We start from the raw sequence: 20023 nt of genomic DNA on the forward strand, positions 1-20023 counted from the left end.
TCTTGAACTACTTGTGATTTTTTTGTATGCCCTGTGACACTTGCAGGAAGGGCTTAAAAAAAAAAAAAAAGCAGGTACTGTTGGTTTAAATCCTTGGATGATTGTATATACAAAGGAGCACCACAGTGGATCCAGATGGGCCTTCAGCTTCTGTCGGCCTTCAAAGTAGAGTGTCTATTATGAAAGGATGGGCTGTGCGGGATATGTGTGAAGCCCTCTGATGCAATGGTTCTCAAATCCAATCCTGAAGGTACATCTCTGTTTTACCCTACTCCCAAAAAAAGGGTCTTGTTCTCACAAGATCTGTAATCAATATTTGAGAGAGTTGCATGCACTTGGCCTAAGAAAGATCATTTTCCAGAGTCTGGTTATACTGAAAAACAGACCTGTTTGAGAGTTGTGGCAGACTGGCGTTGTGGTGAGAGTGTGTGCATGTGTACAGTGAATGAATAACACATGTATGAGCAGGGTTGGGGTATTAGTCACACTAGTATCAGTAGATGTATTACAAAGCTTTGTGGTCCAACCTAGAAAGGGGGAAGGCTGCTGGGGGTGAACTAGGTGCTGGATCTAGTATGCTCATCTTGCCAAGATGTAGAATACAAAGAAGGAAGATAAGGAGAGAGATTACAAGCAGCCCATGCTCTGTGGTGAGCAGTTAGTGTATCTTTGGAAGAGTAGATAGACAGAACTGGGCAAACTGAATAGACGAGTTGGTCCTCCTGTTTTTATTCTGCCATCTACAGTTACTTGATTACTTTTCTCACTCTGGACACTGTTTTGAACAGCCTGTATAGCGCAAGGTGCACACAGACCCCCTTTGTGCAGGCCTACTTGCCTTTTAATTTTCAAGAGGTAACTGGCTGCAAGCAGATGCATACAAATGGTATATACATGTGCAATGCTCCTGCTCTTTAGGTGGGTTGCTTAATGGAGAGGGGGATAAAACTGTGCACATTCCATTTTTTGAAAATACAACTGTATGCAGACTACTTGCTCCCCTACCCTAAATATGCCTTTTTCTAACCCTGCTAAAAGCTGTGAGAGGGGGGCTCCAGTCTACCCAAGTAAGTCGCTCTGAAACCCATCCAAAATATGTCTAACGTATACAGGGTATTCGTGCCTGGTAAACCAAAGAGGTTTTCGTGATGGTGCTCGTAAGGAAGATGGAGACCATGTCCTTGGGATACTAGAAGATCTGCCTGAGGAATGTGTTTGAATGGCCAGCATGCAGGTTACACGGTGGTGTTAGGTTCCTGCTGAATAACTGAAAAAATTACTGAGCTCATCTTATATGGGGGGGGGGGGGGGAACGTTCACAGAGTGAAGGAAAGTTTAAATAATGTTCTGATATGTGTAACAGATGCTTAGAATTTTGTGTGATTTTTATAAACTTTTAAGAAACATTCTGGCTTTGTGCCACGATCATTCAAATCATAAAACAAGTTTTGCTAAGAAATTCTGGGAACTGGCCGACTAAAAAAAATATATATAAATATAAAACATAACAGAAGAAAAAGGCCATATGGTTTATCTAGTCTGTCCAGTTCATCAACTGTACACTCCCTACCACTCCTTCAGAGATCCCCTGTGCTTATCTTATGCTTTCTTGAATTCAAATACTATCCTTGTCTCCACCACCCTTTCTATAAAGAAATATTTCTTTAGGTTATACCTGATCCTATCCCCTTTCACTATCATTCCGGAGTCTCCTTTCCATTGATACTTTGGAGGTATTTAAATGTCTCTCTCATCTCCCCTATTCCTACCTTTCCACTAGGGAAGTAATGGTAAACTCCAGTTCTCAAGTGCCACAAGCAAGCCAAGTTTTCAAGATATCCTCAATTAATATTGAGGATTGTAATATTAATATTGAGGATTGATTGTGTCATAAAAGGAGGTTTTTACAAGCTCATAGTCATAAAAAAAAGCTCAAGCTCCTACTCCATACTCATGATCTCACAACTGTTATCCAAGCGACCCTAACTTCAAAGCTAGATTACTGCAACTCTATGTACCTTGGCCTTTCCTTCTCCACCATCAGACCCCTCCAGATACTTCAAAATGCGACAGCCAGGATAATCAGTAATGCAGGTAAATCACATCATATAACCCCCATCCTCAAAGACCTGCACTGGCTCCCTATCTCCTCCCATATCCTGTTCAAAACCCTTACCCTCATTCATAAAGCTATCTACATTCATAACTCCCTATGGCTCAATGAACCACTCCAACCTGCTCAATCTGCCCGCCCCACCAGAACAAACTTCAAATGCATCCTACAAGTCCCGACACTTAAGAAAGCCCGACTCTCATCAACAAGGACGCGTGCCCTCTCCATTGCGGGCCCCACCCTTTGGAACTCTCTTCCTCCCAACCTCCGTCTAGAGCAATGCCCTTTTAAATTCTGAAAATTGATAAAAACCTGGCTTTTCAACCAGGCTTTTCCAGACTAGAACCAGACTTCCCTGGACTAATTCACCCCAGTTGACTATGGAATTTCATTCAGCCCCATTTGTAAATCAAATAACCTTATATAATCTACCTACTCCCATTCTTGTTAACCATGTTACCTCTTTCATGCTTCTCTCCTTCAGTTAGTTTGTTCAGGTTCACAGTTTGGACCTTCTATCAGTTGTCCTTCCCCCTTCCCCTGTTAATTGTACTTTCCAACCTTTTGTTATGTGAACCGATATGATGTGTACTTTAATGTCGGTATAGAAAAGCTGTTAAATAAAATAAAATAAATAAATATGCATGAGATCAATGGAGGCAGTGCATGAAAATCTATCTCATGCACATTCATTGTGGATATCCTGACAATCTGGCCTGTTTGTGGCACTCCAGGACTGGAATTCACCATCACTGCACTAGGGTATAATATTTAGAACTTTATCTGTCCCCATATGCTTTACAACAATGATCACTGTCCATTTTACGAGCCAGCCTCTGCACAGACTCCATCCTGTCTATATGCTTCTAAAGGTGCAGACTCCACCATTGTGTACAGTAGTCCAAAATGAGGTCTTAGGGGCAATTTTTTTTTTAATTTCCTGATGACCATTCATCCTATACATTCAGTCTTCCTTCTGCCCTTTTCTTTCATCTTATCTACCTGTTGTGTGCTGACCTCAAGGTGACCAATGATCAAACACTGCTCTTGTTTCATGCCTAGAAGAATTTCACTCCCTATATCAGGGATGGCCAACTCTGGTCCTCGAGCCACAATCAGGCCAGGTTTTTAGGATATCCACAAGCAATATGCATGAGGTAGATTTGCATGCACTGGCTTTAGAGCTTCAATGGTTTTGTAAAAATTAATAATCTAATATTGACAAATCTAAGTATACAAAATTGATGGAGACCTAGCCATACAGCTGTAATTACTGCTAGTGATTCTTCCACCAAGTATTGACTTGCAGGAGTGGAGACATCAATTGAATATGTACATGCTTTGTCACCAATAAACATGTTTAGCTCTGAAAAGTGTGTAGAGTAGGGCATGTTGATGAATGGACTATATATATATATAGAGAGAGAGAGAGAGAGATATAGATGGTCTGGTTCTGGAGACATCTTATGCATATCATTGATGCTAGCATTGGTTGCAGTAACAAGCCAACTAAAGATCGAGACTCATGAGAAGACAAGATAACATCTATATGTTCAGCATTGCCTGTTATTAAAGGTTCATCTAAGGATCTTTTAATTGGACTTACATTTATCTTGACATTTAAACATTTGTATTGGATTGTGTTTTGATATTTTGCAATTTTGGATATCAATTTAAATTCATTGGATGTGTTCTAATAAAAGTGGATTTATTTTTGCATTGATGTTCTGTAACAATACCTTCTATTTTTATATAACCTTTGAACACTTTAGTTTTTTGTTAGCTAGTGTTGTGTGTGTGAAAATTTAAGGGCAAAAGTTTAAATGGCTTCTCATTTTTGGGAGTGCATTATAGAAGGGGTTGTGTGATGGGTTTTCATGACTTGCTTCACAGCTATTGCCATTCTGCTATGCAGTGGGAGTGGTTTCCGGATGGTAATACCAAGGCCACTGCATTGCACAGTGCTGTAAACTGCAAATCCAGGAACACTAATGAGCAGACTTAAAATGTTTTTTTTCTTAACTCTGGCAAATACAGATCCATCTAGTACATCAAAAGAGGGCAGGATTTTATTTTTCTATAATGCAAGTAAATAATTGTCAGTAAAAAAAAATTTTTAAACCATATATATTTAGACCCAATGCATACAGAAATTCCAAAATACAATCAATAACCAAAGAAAAAAGCTCATTGTTCTGGGTGACTCTATCATCAGCGGCACTAATTTGGGAACTCTTCTAGAGGGAAACACTGCAGTTAAATGCCTCCCAGGATCATCGGTCGGCAGAAATGCCTTTCAGTTAGAACAATCCAAGAAGAAAGCAAAAACTCTAAAGCTGATATTATCATCCATATGGGAACCAACGACCTTGCATTTAAACTAGAAGCTGGGGGTGGCAGAAAGAAAGTAGAATGTCACCCCCCCCCCTCCCCCCCCAATAAAAATACAAATGCAATGGAAAAGGGTGAAGTGGATAACAAAACTCAACTAAATAAGTCACAAAAGGAGTCCAAGAAAAGCAGTAACCTGAATGAGAAAAGCTGGAAAGCTATGAGCACAAATGCTAGTAGTTTGGGCAATAAAATCCCAGATCTGCAAGCCCTAATGGTGGAGGCAGACTTTGGACATTGTTGCTGTCACGGAGACGTGGTTCTCGGAATCTCATGATTGGGAAACGGCAATACTGGGCTATAACTTAAGGAAGGACAGAGGACAGGAAAGGGGGAGGAGTGACTCTTTATGTCAGAAACAATATCCAAGCATCTGAACTGCAAGGAAGATGGGGCAAAGAAGCACTATGGGCTGACCTAAAAAAAGATGATGGGGCTTCCATTTCTATTGGAGTGGTTTACAGGCCTCCAAATCAAATGGAAGAGCTTGACAAAGATTTAGTTGAAGACATCCAAAAGATGGGAAAGAAGGGAGAAGTGGTGATTGTTGGAGATTTTAATCTGCCGGATGTAGACTGGAGAATCTCTTTTGCAGTATCTAACAGTAGTAGAGAGATACTGGATGCCTTGCAAGGGGCTCTGTTCAAACAAATGGTAATGGAACCCACGAGGGAGGGAGCTATACTCGACTTAGTTCTCACTAATGGAGATAATGTCTCTAATGTCTGGGTGGGTGCCCACCTCAGCACCAGTGATCATCATACAGTATGGTTTCATATTACAAATAGGATACAGAGAAGTAGCACGAAGACTCGAGTTTTGCAGTTCAAAAACACTTTTGTGGGTTTTGATTTTACTGTTTATGTATTATATTTGTTTGTAATTTTCATTATGATTGTACAGTGGCCTTGTTGTAAGATGGGTTATTAATTGTTAATTTAATTCCCACCAAATGTACTACCTATTAAATTAGTGCAATACAACAGCAGACAGTGCTGCTACTGGGCATGCAAACACTCCACTGGCAAGGGCTGACGGAATAGAGGAAGAGACCCAGCAATTCTGCCAGCAAAGCCATTCCGCCAGTGGCCAAAGGAAGTGTTATGAATGTGGACCCTTATTTCGTGGTAATAGCTACCGTCGAAGGGCGAGGCCTTGCGAACCGAGGACTCTTGCTAGAAGACTTCACCCTGGAAGCACGCGACCCCCCCCCCCAGGAGAAGCCCGTAGGGGTCCGGCCGCTGGGACTTAGGCAATTCCTCTGAGGACTGTAAGAGGTCTGGATGCAGGCGCCTCCTGCAGGTCGTGGGTTCCAGACTGCTGGCGCCTCCAGCAGGTCATGACAGTCTTGAGGATGGAATCAAAGAGAAGTCCAAGTCCGGTCCAAAGTTCAAGATACCCGCGGGGTCCGAATCCAGTCCAGGGTTAAAGCAGGAGAAGGGTCCAAAGCCGTGCCAGGGTCGAGACAGGAGAAGGGTCCAAATCCGTACCGGGGTCAAGCCAAAGAAGAATCCAGAACCAAACCAGGGAATAACCAGGAGAAACCACGAACACCAGTCCAAGTCAGCAGCCAAGAATAAGTCCACGGAGCAGGAGAGAAGACGGGACGAAGAACAGGAACCAGGAGCCAGGAACACACTCTAGGCAGGAACCTTAATACTAAGGCAAGGACTGGATGCTCAGTCCTTGCCTTAAGTACAGGAAGCGGAAGGAGGAGCTGCGGAGGGAGCATGACACTTCCTGTCATGGCCTCTTTAAGAATTTCAATACAGCTGCGCGCGCGGCCCTAAGAGGAGCAGGGGGAGGAGTCAGCTAGCCGCGGAGCCATGCTGCCGGCTCGGCAATGGCGGCGGTGAAGACGAGAACAAGCAGGGCAACCTGCCCTGCCGATCCCTGAAGTCAAGCCTGGCGATCCGGGTGAGTCCCTTGCTGCCCCGGGTCCTTTCCTCGTTGCGGCCGGCGGCCATGACACCCGGTCGCGGTCTGCCGCGACCGACATTTCTAACAGGAAGGACAGAAAGAGAGCCTGGCAGGCTGCCAGTGGAGCCCTTTTCACCACCACCCGAAGAAAGGAGAAGGCGTGTGTGTTGTGTTTTAAAGAGCTGTGTGTAGATGAGAGAGATGTGTGCCTCCCTTCTCTCCGCTGATCCGCAACAATCTCAAGATGATGGGAAATCAAATGTGCCCATCTAGGGCGAGCAGGGGATTTTTAAAAAAATCTTTTATTAAACTCTTAATCATTTAATTTAAACACTTGCCTTTCCAAACCTAAGCTCAAGGCAGGTTAAACTCAGTTACAGCAGGGCTGGGTCAGAGGGTTTATAATCTAAAGTGGGTGTTATTTAAGATATGCCTGCTATTTCGAAATATTTTATGGGTGTTTGGGGGTGGAAAAAAATTTTTTTCCTATGTTTTTAAATATTCTTTTTGTGTTAAGAACATAAGAAATTGCCATGCTGGGTCAGACCAAGGGTCCATCAAGCCCAGAATCCTGTTTCCAACAGAGGCCAAAACCAGGCCACAAGAACCTAGCAATTACCCAAACACTAAGAAGATCCCATGCTACTGATGCAATTAATAGCAGTGGCTATTCCCTAAGTAAAATTGATTAATAGCCATTAATGGACTACTTCTCCAAGAACTTATCCAAACCTTTTTTGAACCCAGCTACACTAACTGCACTAACCACCTCCTCTGGCAACAAATTCCAGAGCTTTATTGTGCGTTGAGTGAAAAAGAATTTTCTCCAACTAGTCTTAAATGTGCTACTTGCTAACTTCATGGAATGCCCCCTAGTCCTTCTATTATTCGAAAGTGTAAATAACCGAGTCACATCTACTCGTTCAAGACCTCTCATGATCTTAAACACCTCTATCATATCCCCCCTCAGCCGTCTCTTTTCCAAGCTGAACAGCCCTAACCTCTTCAGCCTTTCCTCATAGGGGAGCTGTTCCATCCCCTTTATCATTTTGGTTGCCCTTCTCTGTACCTTCTCCATCGCAACTATATCTTTTTTGAGATGCGGCGACCAGAATTGTACACAGTATTCAAGGTGCGGTCTCACCATGGAGCGATATAGAGGCATTATGACATTTTCCGTTCTATTAACCATTCCTTTCCTAATAATTCTTAACATTCTATTTGCTTTTTTGACTGCTGCAGCACACTGAGCCGACGATTTTAAAGTATTATCCACTATGATGCCTAGATCTTTTTCCTGGGTGGTAGCTCCTAATATGGAACCTAACATTGTGTAACTACAGCAAGGGTTATTTTTCCCTTTATGCAACACCTTGCACTTGTCCACATTAAATTTCATCTGCCATTTGGATGCCTAATCTTCCAGTCTTGCAAGGTCCTCCTGTAATGTATCACAGTCTGCTTGTGATTTAACTACTCTGAATAATTTTGTATCATCCGTGAATTTGATAACCTCACTTGTCGTATTCCTTTCCAGATCACATATATATATATATAGAGAGAGAGAAAAGCACCGGTCCAAGTACAGATCCCTGTGGCACGCCACTGTTTTACCCTTTTCCACTGAGAAAATTGACCATTTAATCCTATGCTCTGTTTCCTGTCTTTTAACCAGTTTGTAATCCACGAAAGGACATCGCCTCCTATCCCATAACTTTTTAGTTTTCGTAGAAGCCTCTCATGAGGGACTTTGTCAAACGCCTTCTGAAAATCCAAATGCACTACATCTACCGGTTCAGCTTTATCCACATGTTTATTAACTCCTTCAAAAAAATGAAGCAGATTTGTTAGGCAAGACTTCCCTTGGGTAAATCCATGTTGACTGTGTCCCATTAAATCATGTCTTTCTATATGCTCTACGATTTTGATCTTGAGAATAGTTTCCACTATTTTTCCCGGCACTGAAGTCAGGCTCACTGGTCTATAGTTACCCGGATCGCCCCTGGAGCCTTTTTTAAATATTGGGGTTACATTGGCCACCCTCCAGTCTTCAGGTACAATGGATGATTTTAATGATAGGTTACAAATTTTAACTAATAGATCAGAAATTTCATTTTTTAGTTCCTTCAGAACCCTAGGATGCATACCATCGAGTCCAGGTGATTTGCTACTCTTTAGTTTGTCAATTTGGCCTACTACATCTTCCAGGTTCACACTGATTTTGTTCGGTTCATCAGACTCATCACCCCTGAAAACCATCTCTGGAACTGGTATCTCCAACATCCTCAGTAAACACGGAGGCAAAGAATTCATTTAGCCCCTTTAACCCCTCTGTCCTCTAATAGTGTTAGTTTTACTATAAAATTTTAAATTTCTTGATTTTATTATTTGAGGAAATGCTAATGTTCTGAGTTTTTTTTTTTTCCATTGTTGCACTGCATATAGTCTGAGTTGCTAAGGTGCCAATTATTAAAGTTTGGATTACAAAAGCAAGCTGGGTGTTTTTCATTAGGAAAGGAGAGCATGAGCCTCAGCCAGCCCGTGTGAAAACAAGACTGAGTATGAGACACTCTGTTTCTATTAATTTTGATTTTCCCAAAAACCAACACAAGTGTTGTGGGTTTTTTGGGGGGGTGGGTTTTTTTGTTTGTTTTTAAACAAACGCAGGAGCAGCCAGCACAGTATTCATACAGGGCACCAAAAAAGCTTGCTGCCTATGAAAAATGTATTGTCTTATAGAATTTATTTTTTCTGTTTATTGACTTATTTCCATGCATTAGGTTGGGCTAACATTACAGCATGCAACTTTAACCTTTTATTCTAGCATGAGCATTTTCAAATTCACAAAAGAAAATGTGTTCTTAAACAGAATTTCTGGGCAAAATTTGTGAAAATTGGGTTGCTGGGATTTTTATTAGTGTGTGTGTGTGGGGGGGGGGGGGGGTAACAATCCAAATTCTATTAGTTTCGGATGTTTGGAAAGCATGATAATCAAGTCTTAATAAGTGGCAGATAAGGACCACCTTAATTAGTAGTATTAAGTCTTGTTTGCTTCTCAGTCTTTACTGGTTTTTATGATGTATGTTTACTAAGTATTGTATGTTTACTGTTTTTGTAAACCAGCCTGCTCTCTTAATTTATGGTGATTTATATAAACTGAAGATAGCAGTATGAATAAACAAAACACCTGGCCTACTCCATCTGCCCCTTTCTGCCTGCTTGTAGCACTCCCAAACATCCTACTTGATCTATGGCACTGATGTGCCTTTTGAGTCTGGACCCTGCAGGCTTGAATGCTGCTGTTCTAGTGCCTACAGCCTCTGCTGGATGGCTCTTCCAGATGTCCTCCACCTTTCATCTCTCATGCCTTTGAGTTTTCCTCCCTTCAGCGTCAGCTGATGAGCCCTTTGTCCTTACCCTTTCCATGGTACGGAGATGTTTCCTTCTGGTATTATTGTTTTAAAGCTTTTCTCTTGCTGAATTCCAAAAACATCCGCTCTCTGTGGCAACAATGCAATACCACACTTTGAAAAAGAACAGTCACATCATTACTCTTAACGTTTTCAGCACTTTGACTGATTGATCTCTTTATGCCTGAAAGGTTTTATAGTGGCGGTCTCTACACCTGCTGTCTGGATTTGATATGTCAGATATGGGATAATATAAGAGATGAAACTGTGCTTGTCTGAAATACCTTTTAAAAAAAAAAATATCATGCCCTAATTTAAACATTAACCCACTTCAACCCCATCCTAACAGCAGATGAGTGTTTGTCTTTGCCTGCAGACGAAATAAGAGAGGAGCAAGTTTCTTAAAAAGAGAACTTTTATTTGGCTAACACATACATAAAGAAAATGCAGAATTGTGTAGGGAGGGCAGGGATCGCCTTCCCAGAGGTGTCACTTAAGTGAGGCATGGCCGCAGAGGGCTCCGAGCTGGCTCTGTACATGGGTGGATGGGTGGAACTCCCCTTCCTCTGTGCAGAGAGCCTCTGTTTGCTCACCCAGCAACCCCCCCCCCCCCCTCCTTACAGAATAAAAGGACACTCTCCAGTATTGGTGCTGTATTCAGGGGCTGCTGGGACCTGACCCCAGCCCTGCTTCTAGAATTCTGGGGTACTCTGAAGCAGGGCAAAGTGCAAGGGGAGCTTGGATAGCTTTCAGCACCCCCTGGCCTCCGAGCAACTCACCCTGGCCCAGTGCTGCGTTTCGAGAGAAGGGGGGGGGGGGGGGGGGGCGCTGTGAGAGTGGAGGTGTGCAAGTCCTACAGCAAAGTCCCCGTGCGGTTACAATACAATGTACCAGATCTGCAAGTACGACCAGAGCTAGGTTCTTTGCCAAAAATGTAGGGGGCTTGACCTGTCTGTGAAAGCCCCCCCTCAAATGGTCTAGATGACACTGCAGTTACTGCCCGCTTCTGTTTGTATGGCCCAGGAAGGCTGCCAAGCACACAATTCTGCGCAGTCTGGGGCATGAGCTGCTGCCCTGCTGTCTTTTAAGGTGGGTGGGCTCCGGGTGCTGCTGCATAAAGCTGTGCTCCTGGGTGTAGGCTCAGGGCTGCCCATCACTGAAATGAACAGCAGAAGGATGAACACAAACAGAAAGGTTTCCCAAGGCCCGACACCACAAGGCATAGGCCCCACTGGGGCTATGATTTGAAGGGAATAGGATTCCTCTTCCCCCCCCACCCCGTGCGGCAGTGATACTTGGTTGCAGAGTCTGAGAATTTGGAAGTTGATTGAACATCTGCCATAGGTCTTATTCCATGCGGGGCTTTCTCTGTTCTTGTTCATTTCATCTGCTAAGATGTTTTCCCTGCTGGGACTGGCAGTGTCTTTTTCTGTCAGCACTTAGCATGTTTCTTTGATCTGACTCGAAACTGGGAGAGTTTAGACCAAGACCGTTGCAGATGAGGCAAGGGGCTCATGATGGGACAGGAATTAAGTCATCTGCCCCTTTCTGGGTCCTCTTCCATAGAATGTTCTTTTTTTTTTTTTTGGCCCAGACCAATATCAAGGTGGAGAGGGAAAGGCTAGAGCTGGCGGAAGGTTGTGTGTATCTTACATATGTACAGATTGCATTTCGGCAATTCATGGCAATAAGCAACTAATCAAGAAAATGGATAGGCAGCTTTTCACTTTCCTTGACAAAGCTGAATGGACATTGGCTACAGAACAGCGCATTCCTGCAGCCTGTTACCTGTGTCTAAGGCCAGTACATGGTGGTTTCTCAGGAACCCTTGAGCCACAGTTCCAGTTTAGGCGTTGGAACTGGCGTTGATGCTTCCACAACAAATATATGAAAATAGGACTAATGTAGCTCTTTATATTTTTACACTGTCATGGAACAAAAGATGTGCATCTTTCCTACTTTTTCTTTTCTTGCTGCTAGTACGGTTGTATTTAGCTGTCAACCTTTGCCTTATGTCAGGGCATCTCAAATCTGTTCTGGTGACCCCACAACCTGTCAGGTTTTCAGGATACATATGACAAATCTACATGAGCGAAATGTACATATGTTGGACACCCAGTATATGCAGATGTATAACGTATATATTCATTGTGAATATCCTGCCAACCTAACTGGCTGAGGTGTCAGGACAGGTTTAAGAAGCCCTATCCAAGCTAGTACTACTGGTTATCCATACTATGGTATTGAAAAGAAGTCAGCCACTTGCTTTCACACAGACCCCCTTGCTTTGATTTGTTCCTCCAATCAATCAAAGTCTGTAGATGGGGGACTGAATAGCCAAACAAAGTCTGAACTTACTTAATTGCAGTGACCATGCAAAAAAAAAATGTGGTGGACTACATTCAGCTATCCATGCTGAAGAGGAAGGTCCCAAAGCTGCCTGAGAAACGTAAGTTAATGAAGGAGTGAGACGTAGGGGGTCACCATCCACTGTTCCTGCGCACGAAGGCATGGCCTCGCACAGGGAACTGCATCTCAATGAAAGTCAGGGCTCCCACGGTGACCTCTGAGGGTCCCAGCACCTTGAAGCCGCACTTGGAGTAAAATGGAATCAAGAAGTCTTCGCACATCAGCACGGCTCGCCGGACGTAGGGAAGGCAACGGAGGTACCGAAGATAGCGCCACATCAGAATGGAGCCCTTGCCCTGTTGGCGGAAGGTGTTGTGTACAGCTAGGACGTGGATGTGAACTGTAGTCCCCTGGGCTTTGTGCAAAGTTAAAGCATCCTACAGGAAAAAAGAAAAACAGCAAAAGACACTTCAGTCTAAGTCACTGTATATCTCAACAAGAGTGTAGACCAATTTGGTGCCTTCTCTACTCTGTGCATGAAACATTTTCTATTTTATGCTGCACTACAGCTAGATTGTGGCCATACCTGATGTCTAATGCCTTTGTCACAGATGGAAAAAAAAATAGCAATTCCAGTCCTTGATTCCTACCACCCCCTGTTCCTTCTATCCTGTATGTTATGTTGACAAAACACCACAAAAGTGGGAGTCCTCCCCAGATAACATCCAGTTCTGTTTGATCCAGCTCATTCCTTGTTTGGTTTGTAACCGGGAGGTGTGGATTATCTGGCTCCCTCCTTGGAAAGGGAGGAAATTGAAGTCACTTGCTTGGCTCGCTGTTTATAGGGTTGTAACTAAGCATTTTAGCACCTGAGGCAAGCAAGCATCCTTGCATCCCTGCCCTCACATTGATCCCTGTTTTTCTCTCTCTCCACTCTAATCCCTAGTACTCCTTCTAGTGCCCCTCCCCTCCATTCCCACTCCCGAGGGCAGGAGGAGAACACCATGTTTCCTAGCTTATCGTCTGCTGTTGGCCCACACTGGCATTTCAATGTTTTAATTTTTTTCCACCCTCCACCCCCTCCAGGGGCCTTTGAACACTGGGTAGATGCACCTCTCGCCCATCCCTAGTTGTGGCTCTGGCTGTTGAGTGAGAACTCTGCTCTACAGGGAAAGACAATCAATCATTGCCATTACAGAGCTTGTACTGAATGACTTTATTTATCCACTGTATATATTGTATTATTTTAAGAATGGTCCCTGATGGTCCTAAATGTAATATTGAAGGGCTTCTTGTAATTTCCCTGAAAGTAGCTACAATATATGAAACATTAAACTGATGACTAGACTTTTACATGTTATTTATTTTATCCTTGAGCTTTGTCTAAGTGTGCAAGCAATCATCGAGTGTTTCCTTCAAAATTTCATGCTTCTGGCCAAACTATCCTCTGCCTCCACCCCCCTTCCTCTCTTTGCTGGTATGGAATCTGCTCATGTAGGATATCCAGGATTGCAGAATTTGAATTGTTGCTAAGTGTTGTTTACAGTCCTTTGGGAGATTAAAGGTTGCAGGGTACTGACTGTTTGAGTGGGTTCTAGTGCTGCTTTCAGCTTGCCCTTTTTTTTTTTTTTTTAGGGGTGCTCCCTTGTTTACAATTTGATGATCTGATCTGATAAGTGACTCATGTAGCATCTACGGTTCTTCTTCCTCATGACTCTTTTTCTGATTGAGGTGAGCAATTCCTCTCAAACAGGCCGATTCAATATCGACGTGCGTTAAACAGGCGCTCGTGAATGAGCGATCATTCCCTTAACGCACGCCGATCCACCTCTCCCGGGTGCCCGGTTTTAATATTTAAATTGGGTCCCGCAGTAAAAAAAAAAAAAAAAAAAAAAGGAGGCACTAGGGGAAATTGCATAGCCCTAGCACCTCCTCAGCAGCAGGCGCCTGGGAGAGGTGGCTGCCAGCCGGTTCGGAAAATGGATGCTCAGTTTTTAGTATTTTCTGCTTTTCTGTACACTTTTTGGGCTCCTTCAAAATTAATGCGTGCCTGGGGCAGGCGTTAATTTTGGCAAGTAAAAATGTGCGTGTTGACCCTACATCTTTTTTTGGTGGCAGGGGGGAATAGATAACAGCCTCATCAGCATGCATTTGTATGTGATGAGCGCTATTACCTATGTGCATAATTGGACATACATTTTGGACGCGCTAACTCCCATTTTGCATTGGGGGTTATGGATGTGAATCCAAAACACGTGCCCAATCACAGGCTGAGCCGTGTGCTGCCGCCAGCGCACGGTATTGCATTGGCCTTCAAATGATTGCTGCCCCTCTCCTACTGTCTCATCCTTATCCATTCCCCCCACCCCCTCCCCTTTCTTTTCATCTTCACAAAATGCCAAGATGATGGGGGAAATTCCTTACATTGTTTAGTTTTTCCTGGTCCCAGAGAGATCCAATGATAAAGGCCACCAGTCGTCCTTCTTCAAACCAGCCCAGTGAGAGCTCTGGACACAGATTCAGAAAGTGGTGGACTTCTTCCAGGTGGAGAGGACAATTTCCCGAAACAGAAATAAAAGCTGAAAGGAGAAAATAGGTAGAGACTCAGTTTCCTGGGTGTTACATTTTGTGATCAGCACCCTGAGAGGCCAATACTACTTCTGCTCACAGGTCCAAAGTAGATTAGAAATAGTTTGATGTTTCATAGTCTTCTTTCTACCTTTGGAGACCTCTGGATCATGCTTGATTGAAGTGACATGGAAAATAAGTTTGTGCACCTTAATATTATTACTAGTTGGCACTGCTATATGCAGTACTTTCTGTTTGTTCATGCTCGGATTAGAATTTTAAAAAATCCAACCCAATCCTTGGATCATACCGAGCGAGTCAGGTTTTCAGGCTAGCCACAATGAATATGCATGAGATAAATCTGCATGCATTACATCCACTGTATGCAAATCTAATCTCATGCATATTCATTATGGATAATCTGAAAACCCATTGCCCTAGAGATAAAACCAAGAGTGACAGCAGTGAGAGACCAAAACTGCAATATTAAAACTATCTCCTTGGTGACCTGACTGCTGTTCTCTCAGGCTCAGTCACACAATTATCTGATAGTCAGGCCGATACAATACAGTGCGCTCCAGTGGAGCGCACTGTTAACCCGCATTTGGACGCGCGTTTTCGACGCGCTAGCTTTACCCCTTATTCAGTAAGGGGTAATAGCGCGTCGAAAACGTGCGTCCAACCCTCCCGAGACTAATAGCGCCCAGAACATGCAAATGCATGTTGATGGCCCCTATTAGTTATTCCCGCGCTATACAGTAAGTAAAATGTGCAGCCAAGCCGCACATTTTACTTTCAGAAATTAGCGCCTACTCAAAGGTAGGCGTTAATTTCTGCCAGTGCCGGGGAAGTGCACAGAAAAGTAGTAAAAACTTCTTTTCTGTGCACCCTCCGACTTAATATCATGGCGATATTAAGTCGGAGGTCCCAAAAGTTAAAAAAAAAAGTTAAAAATAAAAAAAATAATAATTTAAAATAGGCTCGCGGGTTGAAAACCGGACGCTCAATTTTGCTGGCGTCCGGTTTCCGAACCCGTGGTTGTCAGCGGGTTTGAGAACCGACAACGGCAAAATTGAGCATTGGCTGTCAAACTCGCTGACAGTCCCTAGCACCTCTTTTTACCGCAGGCCCTAATTTAAATAAATTAATTTACTGAATCGCACACAGGAGAGTGGCCTGTGTGCGTGCCGGGAGAGTGGGCACACAGGCCGCTCTCCCGGCGCGAGTGTTGGGTCAGCACAGAACTGAAGATGGGAAAAATACTGGAAGCTTTGCATGATGGCACTCCAATGGGAGCCAGATGAAAGACAAATAAGTAGAAATCACTTCAGGGTGTGATTATAGATAAGAAGGTGACCTCAATCGTCTCTAGAAAGCAATAACTCTAGCCCACAGTACTCAGTGGGTAAAGATGCCATTGCATTCTCCACGAGCGTGCATGTCCTAGATCTACATATTTGCCCATGAACAATAAAGCATGATAGAGGATGGTGGATACCAAACAGAAAGGAGACGGACAGATCAATCTGTTCCAAACCTGAATCTAATAGATCTGCACAGTGCACACGAGATTTCAAACAGAACTATGAAAGGATTCACTTGGATTGGAATGTGCAAGTTCTACCTGAATGAGCGAAAAGGAAGTGAGGACACTGGGACCATGCAGCATGTTAGCAGAAGAAAGAAGCAGAAAAAGGCTCTTCCATCCAAAGCCCTACCATGGGGAAGGCCAAGCCCAGCAGTACCAAGCATGTGGCCTGGCATGTGGTTGTAATTATAAGTTAGGCAGTGCAGGCTGCCCTCCGATTATTAATGAGGCAAACAGTTTTGCCAGACTAAGTTGGCTAATAAATTATTCTCAACTGAAAAAAAAAGTCCTAGCCATACTTGCTTTAAAAAAAAAAAGTCAGGAAAAAAGTGTTAATGCTAGCATATGTGTTTTATTCTATTCCTGATCCATCTGTTTCTCTAGATTTAAGACTCTCAAGATTACGGCAGAGAGAGTTCTCTGCTTGTCTCTAGCAGAATAAATTGACTTTATTGATAAGGCTGATCCTGTTTATTGATATGGAGAATTTCCTGTATTGCTGAATTAAATTATCTTGTAAGTCTCCTTCTGATAAATGGTCACTTAGTAAAAACATGACTTTGTAGCTTTTTTGTCCCTACAGTGCATTCTTTAAGTGAGGCAAGAGAATCTTAACATGATCAAAATTTCTGCCAAATATAATGTGGCCTGTTTTCCTTCTTCCTCACCTGGTGTCTAATTCTGAGCTACCAAGAACAGTGAAAAGTAAAACTATTTCAGAGGGTGCTATGCACTATATTATGCACACAAGCTTAGGTATGTACATGAAAGTCTCTCTCTAATCAGTACGCCACGTCTCCTGCAATGCTGCAGTCAGAGCTGCAAACTCCAGCCCTTACAGCAGAATTCCCCAGTTTGTGTGGAACTGCAGTGGGAGACAAGGGGTATGAATGGAGCCAAAATTAGCAGCAGCCCCCCCCCCCCCCCCCCCCCCCCGCATGCTCATCTGGGCTTGGCATAGCAGAGAGGCAGCACCTCAGTTGTTTGAGACAAGAGTATTGTGCTTTGAACTACGTGGTCTTCTATGATTCAAAGTGTGACTCTAGCCCCAGGCAGCAGAAAGGAAGCAGTCTGTGGCATCCTGTCACCACTACTCTGCTCTTAATGCCAAGTCCTAATCGGTAGAGGGAGGGAATAAGAATCATCGTGAGGTGGGGATGGTAAGAGGTGCCGGAGAGATGGAATCAAAGTGTGTGTGTGGGGGGGGAGGGGTGGTTTAATGAGTGTGAGTGAAAGGATTGGAAAAGGTGTGGGAGTGAGTGAGTGAGGGGATTGGAAGGATTGTGGGGAGTGTGTGTCTATGTGGATAGGAGAGGATGAAAGGAATGTGAGCATGTGAATGAGTGGATTGGAGAGGGTGTGTAGTGAGCAAATCAGAGGGGATGGGAGGGAGTGTGAGGTGAGTATGAAGACTGGAGGTGTAAAGTGCGTGTGTGAGAGAGGGTATGTAAGGGGATCAGAGGGAGAAGGGGAATGGAAGAATGGGGGGATGAGACATAAGATCCACTTGTTCTCCCTCCCTTTCCTGCTCCTGGATCTCCTCACCCAATTCCCTGTACCTTCAATCCTCCCAAATCTTTCATCTCTTACCTCTCCCCCCCGCCCCCAAGATACCTTCATTTGTCTCCTCTGAGATCTCTTCTCCCTCTCTGCCCATATCCCCTCCAGGACTGGTGCAAGGGTATTAGGCAACCGTCAGTCTTGCACCCCTTCCTACTTCCCCCCAAAGACTTACCTACTGGCAGCAGCTACTGCAATTTTTGGCCACAAGCAGGATGAGCTCCACCAGTGGGTCCCAAGCCACCTCCCACACCTTTTCAGTCTCCAAGGTGTGGCACACTAGGCAGCTACCTACCTAGCACTGACCCTACCTTCCCCTAGCCTTTATTCCCCTTCTCCTTTCCCACTAAGATCCCATTTTTGTCCAAAAAAAAGAACAAAATAAATTGTCTGAACACACAAGAAAATGTCAACAAATAACTTTGGATTATTTAATAGGCAAATTTATATAAATGTGCTACATAATTGCAGAATTGTGGGAAAAACACGTTCCTGCACAATTTTATGTCTTGCCACAGAATCTACCCTCGAGTTGCCACGGGAAACTGGGGGCCTTTGCCTGCAAAGTATGTGGGGGAAAATAGAAATCCTGCCAGCTGATGGCACCGGGGAAGGGGAGGGTGTACAGGAGAGGCAAATGTATATTCGGTAATCAGATGTGTAGCAGAGATACCAGTGCATGTGGTTTGCTCGGCCGTTGTGCCTAACTATTACAGGTAGGTATTCACAATCCAGACTAACTGATCCAATTTAGGTTATTAGTAAAGTTATGCATATGTGAAACACTGAAAACTGGGTGTATGTAACTGACAGATGTGTACATGTATGTATAGATGTGTACATGTATGGATGTATGTATGTGTATATATATGTGTATGTGTATGTGTATATATATATATATATATATATATATATATATGTGTGTGTGTGGGGGGGGGCGGTGTACAGGAGAGGCAAATGTATATTCGGTAATCAGATGTGTAGCAGAGATACCAGTGCATGTGGTTTGCTCGGCCTGAGGAACAGATCGTTTTATAACTATCAGACAGATGTACCTACCTAAGGGTGTCTAAATGTCAGACAGATATACTCAAAAGACACAGGAGGGTAACATAACCAAAAGATATATCTGAGAGAGACAGGTGTACATATAACTGGACAGACAGGTGTGCCTGAGAGCATGAGTGCAAATGTAATCAGCAGCCAGGTGTCTTCCTGAAAAAGGGCTGAAGGGATTTTCCTTTAACAAGAACAGGGGCAGAAATAAAAGACGCACTGAGAGAGGAGCTCTTACCTTCTCGTTCAATCTCAAAGACACTGAAGGCATCTTCTGGTGTAAGGCATCGAAACTCGCTGGCAGGGAGCGTATGCCGCCTCTGGCGCCCGGGCAAGCCGCCCGGGGACTTCAGATGGAGAGGTTTCAGGAAGGGCAGGGTGCCGAGTGTAGACATGCTGCAGAAATGGCTGCTAGCTGCAAGGAAACCGCTCTTTTCTTGTTTGAATTGCACTCAGGTTGGGTTGCTGAAGAGCTTCCCTTGCACTGTTGGTTGACTGCCGAAGATAACCTGTGAATGCACATATGGAATCAGGCTGGGAACCTCAGGCTCTATATATATGGACACATGCACACCCATCTCATTGTAAATGCCATCAGAGCACACACTGCAGGAAAGCTGGGAGGTAACCAGGGATGGTTTGTCATGGCAATAGTACATCATGAAAACACAAAATTAAAAATGGACAAGCAGAAAGTCAAGAGGGCCCATCATGTAGTAATGATGGATCAGGAAAACAAAAAGGCTTTTTTCTAGCAAAACAGCCCGGGCACAGGGCTAAAAGGAGGGCAGAGATTTCCTGGGAAAGGGACTTAAATGGCACGAAGAACCCTGTTAAGGCTGTCAGAAACAATTTTCTGCTTTTAGGGACCTCTGAATTTAAAATGCTAATTAAGGGAAAGACAGCTGGCCAGAGGGGTTCTTATCTTGCTACTGAGTAAGGGGAAGATGAAAGGCTATGGACACACTGGTACCAGGAGTCTTGTAAATGGTGAGAAGCAGTGCAGCAGGATCCTAGGGGGTGCTCTGCACCATGAACCCAGTGTCTGCGCAGGAAGCATGGGCCTCA

General features: G+C 43.9%; 1 protein-coding gene across 1 annotated transcript; it reads right to left on the reverse strand.

Annotated features, from left to right (window-relative positions):
• Window positions 1–12314: 12314 nt before the first annotated feature.
• Window positions 12315–19350, reverse strand: AANAT (aralkylamine N-acetyltransferase). The gene is made up of 3 exons (XM_029597499.1): window positions 19194–19350; window positions 14608–14762; window positions 12315–12620 (listed from the first exon to the last, which is right to left on the reverse strand). The coding sequence occupies exons 1-3, from the start codon at window positions 19348–19350 to the stop codon at window positions 12315–12317; spliced, it is 618 nt and encodes a 205-aa protein (XP_029453359.1).
• Between the last annotated feature and the right edge of the window lie 673 nt (window positions 19351–20023).

This window comes from Rhinatrema bivittatum, chromosome 4, assembly GCF_901001135.1.
Source record: "Rhinatrema bivittatum chromosome 4, aRhiBiv1.1, whole genome shotgun sequence".
Taxonomy (NCBI): domain Eukaryota; kingdom Metazoa; phylum Chordata; class Amphibia; order Gymnophiona; family Rhinatrematidae; genus Rhinatrema; species Rhinatrema bivittatum.